The following is a 10,414-nucleotide window of genomic DNA, read 5'->3' on the forward strand; positions in this document are numbered from 1 at the left end:
CGCAGTGCCTATGTGCTGTGCACGCTTGCAAGAAACCTCCCTTCCTCAGGTTGTTTTTCATGGAATTTCAATAAAAGTACGATTTTCATTTCAGGAAATGTGCTACAAAAATAGGAAGTTTCATAACTAGGAACAGGTTGGTAGTGTTAAATCTTCTTAATATGTTAACTATTATTTTGGTTCCACAGACAGGTGAATTCAGAAACAAAGTGTTTACTAAGTCTAAGAGAAGCAGCATCTACCTTTTTCTCTGTATGAAGTTAATATAGTTAGATATTCATGCTCTTATAATTTCTCTTGATATGTATTTTATCTCTCAACATCTGTTTCCAGCTGCAGTTTTACAAGGCTTCATTATAAGCTTTCCATCTCTCAAGCTTTTCCATGTAATGATACAATTACTATCCCTGGTTTCTGCTTCTTTTTTATGTTTTCCTTTAAATAATTGAACTTATATGTTACATCCATAAAGAAAATTGCCAATAATTAGCAGGAGTACAATTAGGAATAAATCTCTGTTAAGGAATAATTCTCTGCTAAGGAACAAGCTAAAGTTCAGTGTCTTTATGCAAATGCCTATTGTTGAAAAGATGTCTTGTGTAATCAGGAATTATACTGACAAGTGAAGAATCATTTAATTAATGAGAATAGAGCAATCATTTGGATGGTTTGTTCTATTACTGACTGAATAAAAGAGAGAAAATAGCCCAGCTCAGGGATTAGAGCTGCTGCTGCAAGAAATAAGCCCCACAATGTTGTTCTGTTACTGCCTTCTGTAGATAGTCCAGTAATTCCTAAATATAAAAACACATATGCCAAATGTTTGGATTGGGCATCGAAAATTAATCTTTTGTTACTCCACAAGAACTTATACAAAAGGGTTCTGTTTATGCCAACTATCTGCTACTCCTGCTAACCTGACAGACTGGAATATTTGGGCCAAAATACTCACGTAAGTCCTAATGCAGGACGCTAGGGCAGCGAGAACCAGAATTACGTGGCTTCGTTGACGTGCCTACCTGTTCAAGTGGCATTAGAGATTGAATGATCGCTGTATAGAGCAGTTGCCCTGTGCTTCTGAGGTGCATTCAGAATCCTTTTCGTAACACTGTATTTTTCTGAGGTTGAGGTAGCCCACTGCACTGAGCTGTTACGGTAGCCCTGAGTCAGCGGGACAGCTTTTCTTCCTCCTTCGACGCAGTACAGTCTCTGGTAGCAACATCTCAGACCTCTGCTGGTTTCTGTGCACTTGGATTTTGTGCATGCTGTGTCAAATGACTGCACAAGTAATTGTTTGCCTTCCAACACTGAAATGAAAAACAAATTTATTACATGAAGGAAAACATTCCCCCTGGTTTATTCTTTTTAAGTGTAATCATGGAATTTTTTATTTTGGGTAACCAGATGCACCTAGCTGCTACTCTAGTCACTTGTGGATGCTTTTAAAAAAACACTCTCCTCAGGAATAAGCGAACTAAATATGAAAATCTTCTTCCAAATAAAATTCTCATGCCTTGGAACTATTCATCCCACAGGAAGTCTAGCTAAATACGTTGGCCTTGCAAACTGCCCGGTAAATCTTTGGCAGTGGGCTGGGTACGCAGGTGCAAGGACGAGTGAATTCCGCAGCAGAGAACCTTCCTATGGAAATTGCTTACCAGCAGGTCGCACACTCCCATTAAGCAAGGTTAGTTTAGGTCTTTACTGACTGCAACTAAAACGGTTCTGCTCTCTCTCCAAAGCAGCAAGTAGGTAACCTGATAAAGATCAGTTTACAATAAAGTAACGCGTATCCTGTGGTACATCTGAACTGTATTTTCCTTTTTTTTTTTTAATTGAAATCTCTCTTCTCCAGTGATTAAAATGCAAAATATATATTGTCAAATACCTAGTGCACTACAAATGTCAATTGACATAGTCTGTAATGAAAGCCAGTTAAGAAAATACGGTATATTAAGTACAGCATTTTCATTAAGGGTCTTATAAGAAAGAAAGAAGAGACTTGTATGTGCTTTCCTGTATCTAGAGTGGAGCATAGATATCCATGTGCTCAGTCTTACAGGCAACCCCATGTTCTGGCTTTCTTTTCTGGCTAAATCAGTCTGTCTGGATTCATCAGCTGCTTGGTTTTCTGAGACACATGGGAAGGTTGCAAGCGGTTGGATTGCATCCTCGTACTCTCAGGTGTCACCTCCACTGCCCCACTGTAACCTCTGACTCTTTCCCCTCAAGGATTTTGGAGCTGCAGCAGAACGGCGACATGGACATACTGAAGCATAAGTGGTGGCCGAAGAATGGTCAATGTGATCTTTACTCATCCGTGGATACCAAACAGAAAGGAGGTGCCCTGGACATAAAAAGTTTTGCAGGTGTTTTCTGCATCCTCGCTGCTGGGATTGTCCTATCCTGTTTCATTGCAATGTTGGAAACGTGGTGGAATAAAAGGAAAGGCTCCCGGGTTCCATCAAAAGAGGTATTAGACCCTCCATTTCTCCTGGGGAATTTTCATGCACCCTAAAGATTGCTGCCTTGACTTTATAGCATTAGAGAGGGTGGGGAATCAAATTCAGAGAAATTTCCTTAGCTTCCTGATTTTTTAACGTAAATGCTGTTCCTCAAAATCTCTTTAGCGATTCTTTCTAGAAAAGCTTGAATGAAAAAAAAAAAGTGTATTGATGATGTATAAATATGTAACTATTCTGAGTAAAACAAAACTGTTACTTGTAGAATAGTACATTATTAATACATCGATATTTAGTTCATTATTCCTATTGGTGAGAGCTAATTCTCACCAGTAAGTTCAAATGTTTCTTGGCTGCTCCTTAAAAAATATATCCCCTAAGCTCAGTGGCTGAGTCGTTCAAAATAGATTTGCAAAGTTTAGCCCTTTAATCAGCAGTTAGCTTCTTAAATAAGCTTGTCCCCATTTGCAGAAATGTTAACCTCTTGAGACTTCCATGAACTTCTGTTCTCGTTATTTAATCTGAAGTCCAGGGAAGCAAGAGTACATTAGATTTTTCAGATTCAGGCCAGACTTATTTCTGAAATCGACTACAGACTTGTTTCAGAAAATCTTGGACAGAGAACACGGGGAGATATGTTATTTACACCAGAGATGAGTTTGCTTCTACACCTGCATGTGTAAAGCTTTCCTTCCCGTGGCAATCTACCTGTCCCTTCACCAGCCATCTGAGCCTTATGTGGTCTTACAACGAATTTCTTACCTTCATAATTAAGGCTTTAGCTCTACAAAATACTAGAAAAACATTAGGGAAAAAAAAAGTTATTAAAATGTACTTGGCAGTCATGCCCAAAGCTGAACCTAAATATGAACTTTAATGTAGCACTGTCAGTTACAGCTTTCTATCTGTGTAGCTTAGACACATCGGTGTAGCTTGTGGAGTATTGCTATTAATTTGTGTGCAGTGGTCTCACTTTCTCTGCAGTTTCTCCGTTGTGTTTATTCCTGCTAATCTAATGCTGTGTAATCAGGCAGGATTAATTACACCACCTAATTAGACAGCATTGGCACTGATGTTAAAATACGTTTAATCTTTTCTTGCCTGTTTTAATTTCCAAGCTTTTTTTTGTTCAAGATCTGGACTGGACCATTATTAAAAGAAAAAAAAAGAATCTCTAGTCTTTAAATTGAGTTTCTTAGGAATGGAAACCATATAGTTTCAACTGGTAAATTATTTTAAAAACCTAAAATTTACTTGATTGTTGTTTACCCAAACTTTCAGAACTTCATACTTCATATTTATCTGGTGCAAAACATAAAAATAAATAACAAAGGAAAAGAAAAAAACCAACATGGATATTTTATATAACTATAAAATTTCCTATTTCAATTTTCAAATGCAGAGAAATTCAAGTGTATACTTTCCACAAACGGTATAATTTGGCCTCCTTGATCTTTGTTACGTGGTCATTAGCTTAGCATTTAAAATTGCATCTCAACGCTAAATTGAAAAGCTTGGCTCAAAACTGAGTTTAACGTGGACGTACGTGCTGAATGTCCCCACTATCCTGGATGGGGGGGGTCATTCAGCAAAGAAATACATCTTAACTAACTTTCTTAAAATTCATTTTAGCTTCCATGAAATCCATTGGCTCTTCCAGGCCACTAGTCCAGAGTCGGGGGTCAGATTGGGCCAGTTTGTGGTCAGCAAGCCAACCCTTTTTCCTGGTGGCTGCCATCTTGTGCTCCAGAATGCAAGCATTTATACTGAAAAAAATTGTCTTATGGTTGCGAAGATAACATTTCGGTCGCGTACCAGAAGTAATCCATTCAATGATGTCTGCCTGAGTCTGCAGACAGCCTTAAACGGTAGCTCTGAGAGAAGTATGAACCGCCCCAGTAATCTCAATGGGATGTTGACTCTGAAGCCTGATGATAATTTAAATGTGAAAACTGCTGAATATTTCACTACTGATCACACAAGAGAGAAGAGGAAAGATCATATTGTGGAGATATGCACAATCTTACTGTGAGTGGGTCTCATTTTGGTGTATCGATTGGGTGGAGATCGGGTTGTGGGCTAAGCATGGGAGAATATCACCGCTTATATATTTTCACTGGTCTGACCCTAGCCCCAAATGCATCTCTAAGAGAAGAAAGAGGAATATTTTGAGTAACTTACAGAGGCTCAGAAGTGATGAAATTCCAATCTTTTCTCGATTGGCATTTTAAATTACAAAGTGTTTGTATGTTTTTTCAAAATTAAAAACAAACAAACAAAAAAACCCAAACCAAAACCCAATCAAAAGAAAAAAAAGGAAAAATATTTAGGACTGTCCCTCAGAGACATAGTCATGACTTGCACGTGCTGACAGAGCCTCTGTATATTTCTTTAGCTTCCGATGTGGCCCCAGTTCTCCTGCATCCGTATGCAGCTCCAAAGTTTTTAGGAGAGAGCGTTTGGTGAATGCGTTTGGTTTTGGTGTCACCTGTGTGGTTGTTATGTGCATCCATGTCTACGTCCACGTGTGAATAAACTATAGACAGAAAGCTACATCCGAGAAACGAGCACTGCATTTTTTCCCTCCCATGAGGAGCTCAAACCAAAGCCTCTGTGGTCAGCGATCATCCAGTCCCTGGGAGATCCCTGATGCCCCATTCCCTGCCCTTTTCCCCCGGTTTGTCTCCCTGTCCCTGCCCTCAGAGGGTAAAACCCCGGAGGGGAGCTGGCCTCTCGGTCTCCTTCCAGTCGGGCTCTGTGTTTGGCGTGGTACCAGTGCAAATATTCGGTGATCCATTTTGCTAAGTAGACGAACTCCTGCAGTTTGTTCTAGGTGTGGACTTTTTCAGAGTGCTTGACTTCATTCCTAGGCAAAGGAGGGATCTCAAGGCCATTCGGTATACTAGGAGTTTTGCCATTGATTCAGGGAGCCCTGGATCAAGCCAGTCATTGAATTGCAGTAATCAAGGCTGGAAGTCATCAGTGCACGTCTATCGGCTGCCTAATTATCCTCTGTGAGGTCCTAGAGTGTGAGATATTTCTAGTGGCCTGGAAGAGCCAGTAGATTTCACAGAGATTAAGGTAAATTTTAAGGTTAGTTGAAATCGATTTTTGTTCTGAATGAGCTGCGCTACCTAGACTGAGGGAATACCCCCGTACATGTAGACTTAATGCCACTTCGAATTAAGCTTTCCAGTTCAGTAGAAATACCTATGAACGATACAGGTGACTTATCATGTCACCCAGGACTTTCTCCTCTTTTTTTAACTTCCGTGCATTTAAACTCTCGATTATAACAAACCAACCTGTTTGAGTTCTCCGGAAGGAGAGATATAAGAAGGAACAGGGACAGAGGTACGAGGAGGGATGATATATTATAATAAGTACCCCAGGCCACCTTCTTTTCTTCTCACTCACAAGAGTGTCATTCCATCAGAATCGAGGGAATTGCTTCTTTGTAGGTAAGGGGAGGATGAATCCCTCTTTTGGCATTGTAATTTAAAATTGCCTGGTGTACTCCTTTCTGTGTGATGTCAGTGAGTCACCAGTGCTTAGATTTTTGTCCGGGAGTTCAGCTTTTCCATGCCGCAATTTATATTATAAAGGCAAAAGGCAACCTGAGGTGGTTTTAGCCCTTCCTTAAGCCCCAAGAGCATGACAAAGACGGCAACCTGATCCCTCAGAGGCTCCCACATTGACATTCAAACTTTGTCCTCATTGCGGAGTTGAAGAGGTGTTTGAGATTACGCTTTGCTTTCTTTGCACAAAGTTTACTGTTATTCAGGTGTTGCTAGTCCAAGCCACGGCTCCGAGCCTGGCTTTTCCTGATGGAAACCAACCGGTAGCACTCGGAGATTTGTTGTTCAGGTTCAGGGTTTGAAGGTAGCTGTGGTGCAAGGGTCTGCCTCGGTTTGGCTTAGCCCACCCAGCTTCAGGCGGTGGGGGTGTTTGCTGGTGACGTTCAGAGATGCCATCAGCTAACAGCCAGCTGTAGTTAATTGTGCGCTGGGCTTCCCGAGCAGTGCCAATCGTACTGTGAAGCTTCAACCCAGCGCAAATGGTGATGGTGAGCGGTGCCTCTTGTTTTTCTCATTCCCCAGGACGACAAGGAGATTGACCTGGAGCACCTCCACAGGCGCGTGAACAGCCTCTGCACAGACGACGACAGTCCCCATAAACAGTTCTCCACCTCGTCGATTGACTTGACCCCGCTGGACATTGACACTTTACCCACGCGTCAGGCACTGGAGCAAATCAGTGACTTCAGAAACACTCACATCACCACAACCACCTTCATACCAGAACAGATCCAGACTCTGAGCCGCACGCTGTCTGCTAAAGCCGCTTCGGGTTTCTCCTTCGGCAGCGTGCCCGAGCACCGAACTGGCCCTTTCAGGCACAGGGCACCCAACGGTGGCTTTTTCAGAAGCCCCATCAAAACAATGTCATCTATCCCTTACCAACCAACTCCTACTCTGGGGCTGAATATCGGTAGTGACCCAGATCGAGGCACCTCCATCTGAGCATCAGACCAAGTTTCTTCACTGTTTCTTTTTTAGGACTCCCTTTGCAAGGAGCAGCTGTAATATTGTGGGACTAACATGGATGTAACCTTTTTTCTTTTCCTTATTTTTTTGGTTTTGAGGGGTCTTTTTAATTTGTTCGGGGGTTATTTTCTGTTTGGGTTTTTTTTTCTTTTTTTTTTTCTTTTTTTTTTCTTTTATTTAAGAATCAGGATTATTAGTAACAACTCTTCCTCCTCCTCTTCTCTGCTTTCTCGGTCTGGTCTCCCCTTATTCTCTTTACTACTTGAATCACTTATTGTTTGGTTTATCGCCACGTTAGGTTTCGGTTACTTCAGGCTTTTCATATACTTTAAATATAGGAAACGTGCAGCGATTCATGCATAGAAACACCCTGAGGATTACTTTACAGAAGGGCATTCGCTCCTCCTCCCCCACCGCCTTTTTTTACTATAATTGCAATAACTTAAATCCTTTTCATGTATTCTGCTGTATCCAGTCAGCGCTCCACTGCTGTGTGTCCTTTTAACTGTGGACCAAAGGCAAACCCTGCAGTTTAAAAAACCGAAAAATTTTAAAAAAAGGCAAAAAGAAAAAAAAAAGAAAAAAAAAGCAAAACAAATGAAGTGAAAAGACCATTCAGGCCCCATAATATGAGAATGCAATTTTGTAGGATTACAAAAAGCCATTACTATGCCAGTAAAGACTACAGTTAAATCTACTTTTGCACTGCAACAGTGCATATGACCTTTATGTGATTGTACAGTGTTAAAAGTTTTTCTTATGTACAGTAAACTGTATCATATGGCAGAAGCCTCTGTTGTGTTAAATAAATTAGTATCTCATACATATATATATACATATATACACACAGGTATGTGTATATATATATACATGTATATATAGCTATAAAATGGCAGCCGTTGCTATTGCAATTCATTTAATAAAGCTTTAGTAAAAATGTGTTGTATACAGGAAAGATGTACAGTGCAGGGGGTCTTTTCATTTAGAAAAGACAGGTTGCTTTAATGTTATTCTGACTTGCGTCATTTGCCAACAGAGCATATTTTATACTTTTTTATTAGAACATCCGGGGCAATTTAACATTTGAACCTAGATGTAACTCCTTTGGTTAGGTTTTGCATTGGCTATTGAGCATTCTATAAGGCTAACCTCGATAATTTTACTTTTAATTAATTAGACAAATGGAACTCTCTCTTAGGTATACCACGTTCGTGAACAACTAATATAGCTCTAGAGAATTTTAAACATAGATCAAAGGTTCATAAATTATTTTCCAAATCAGTACAGTTGATCAATACAATAATGGTGTTAGTGGAGGAAAAAAAAAAGCCCTCAAGAAATACAGATGTGGCCTTAATTACAATCACGTATTGTTCTAAGGAAAAAAAAAATTGTTAACAGGCACTCATTTTAACCCTTTGTATGTTAAGTTAGATTTAGAGGAGCTATGTATTTTTTACATTAATGCCAACTGTATAGAACAAGCGAAAGAACAGCAGTGAGAGCAAAACCAGTGCCCACTTTGGCACCAGCTTTTTAAAGTAACACTGTTACCTGTTAGAAACGTAGGAAGAGCTTTCAATTTGTAATCCTTAAAACTAAAAATGCGGTTAAGTAGAAAGCAAGCAGTTTATCCTGTGAGTTTTTTGGTTTGGTTTTGTTTTTAATGCAACCATACACTTATTTTAACCTAACTCATTCTTTGGCTAGGATTAATAGGAATCAGCCTATGTGATTTGCTTTAGGATAAATTAAAAGGTATATTCTTCAGATCTATTCTATTTTGATGCTAATTCTGTTCTGGGGGAGCATCTTGTACTGTCACTGTTTTTTGTACTAAATCTTCAAATATTGTCTACTGTGTAAGGCAGAACAAATTCTTATCGTGCAAAAGGCCATTTTGTTTCCAGGGTAGCAAGTGTCTAAAAGCATGCACAACTTGCTTCCCCCTTGTAACATTCATGAATTCATCCACACTTCTGAGTAAAATAAAAAAAAAAAAGAAAATTTCTTTCCAACAAGCTACATAGGGACATACCAGATGTTGCAGTGATTTTAGCTATTAAAAAAACCTGTTAACCATGTACGATATTTAAAATAGGCCTATTTTGATGTGTTGCCTATTATACAGATACACAAAACACTTTTTGGAGGCCTCAGTTACAAGTGGCAGAGCTTTCTGTGTATAATTTGTCTAAATAATTTGTCTAATAAAATTGTTTTCTAAACTTGCGTTTCCTACTGTTTAACTGCTGGGTGCTGTGGGATTTTCGGTCTGTGGCAAGGCATCCACTCATGAATGTTTTTGCCACACCATTACTGAAGGGGATTTAGCCCATGGAGATGGGGTGAGCTCGCCAGGCTGCCACGAGTCAGTAGAGCATCCATGGAAATCACCAAAATTTACCATCTGTGTCAAAGGTAAAAAATATATGAAAAATGAAAAAAAAAAATAGAAAACATATATGGACAGCATTTTGGAGAATGATTTTAGAATTCATTGGCACTGACCTGTAAGGGACGTGATTTGTAGAAATAGTGCATCCCACCTCCGTCCTTTTTCGTGTAATCTTGGAATTTTCTTGGAACTTGGTCATTATTCTTAGAGAATCACATTCTGCCATCTTTATGTGCACAGGAGTTAGTTTGCTCTGATACTGGACATACACTGCCTTTAGATTTGACAAAAGTGTTAGTGTGAGAGAATTTAGCCTGTATTTCATTATGGCCTTCTCAATCCTTAAGTTTCATTGACATGTTAAACTTAATGGCCTACTCATTAGTAAGTCATGCAGGATGTACTGCAATAATGTCAGTCGTGATGATTTAACTTGCAGCATCCAAAGTTTGTCTGTTGGCTTTTTACATTCAGTATATTTCACTCACTGAATAAATATTTTTTACCTCTTACAATTTTCTATTACACTTAGCAGGCATTCAGGGGATTTCATTTTATAGTTTCAAAAATACATTGGAAGGAGTCCTTAATTCTTTGCTACATTAAAAAAAAAAACTGAATCCAGATAACATAAAAATCTAAAGGAAGTTAGATTATTGAAAGTGGCTTGAGGTTAAAATTTAAAGGTGCCTACGCGCTAATGCCAATAGGCTCGTACGTCAGTGGGCACTAAATGCCTAGCAACAGGATGCTAGAAGCTTTTATAATTAGGCTGCTTTTATTATTTCATAAAAATCAGCCAAGAGACAAGCTCTACTTGTTTTCCATGAGGCAGTGCTATGGAAAACTGAGGCACGGACCCTACAAGCCCTTCTGCACATTACAGTGTGTCTAGTAGGGGTTCCCTTAGCCGCAAAGATGCTTGCATGATCAGGGGCCTAGTTTTAGGCTTTTCCTTACCTGTAAAGCAATGATGGCCTCTTGGAAAGCGCTGTCCTGCTGGCATG

The 10,414-nt window shown here is 39.5% G+C and overlaps 1 protein-coding gene across 2 annotated transcripts in view; it reads left to right on the top strand.

Annotated features, from left to right (window-relative positions):
- The window catches only part of GRID2 (glutamate ionotropic receptor delta type subunit 2), a 735,317-nt gene extending 728,243 nt beyond the window's left edge, over positions 1-7,074 (top strand). For both annotated transcript variants that reach the window (XM_075499270.1, XM_075499271.1), the window contains 2 exons: positions 2,233-2,473; positions 6,563-7,074. In XM_075499270.1, the coding sequence (XP_075355385.1) occupies positions 2,233-2,473; positions 6,563-6,985 (664 nt within the window). In that variant the 3' untranslated portion in view covers positions 6,986-7,074. The remainder of the gene's footprint in view (positions 1-2,232; positions 2,474-6,562) is intronic.
- The last annotated feature ends 3,340 nt before the right edge of the window (positions 7,075-10,414 follow it).

The sequence above is a fragment of the Mycteria americana genome, chromosome 4 (assembly GCF_035582795.1).
Source record: "Mycteria americana isolate JAX WOST 10 ecotype Jacksonville Zoo and Gardens chromosome 4, USCA_MyAme_1.0, whole genome shotgun sequence".
NCBI lineage: Eukaryota > Metazoa > Chordata > Aves > Ciconiiformes > Ciconiidae > Mycteria > Mycteria americana.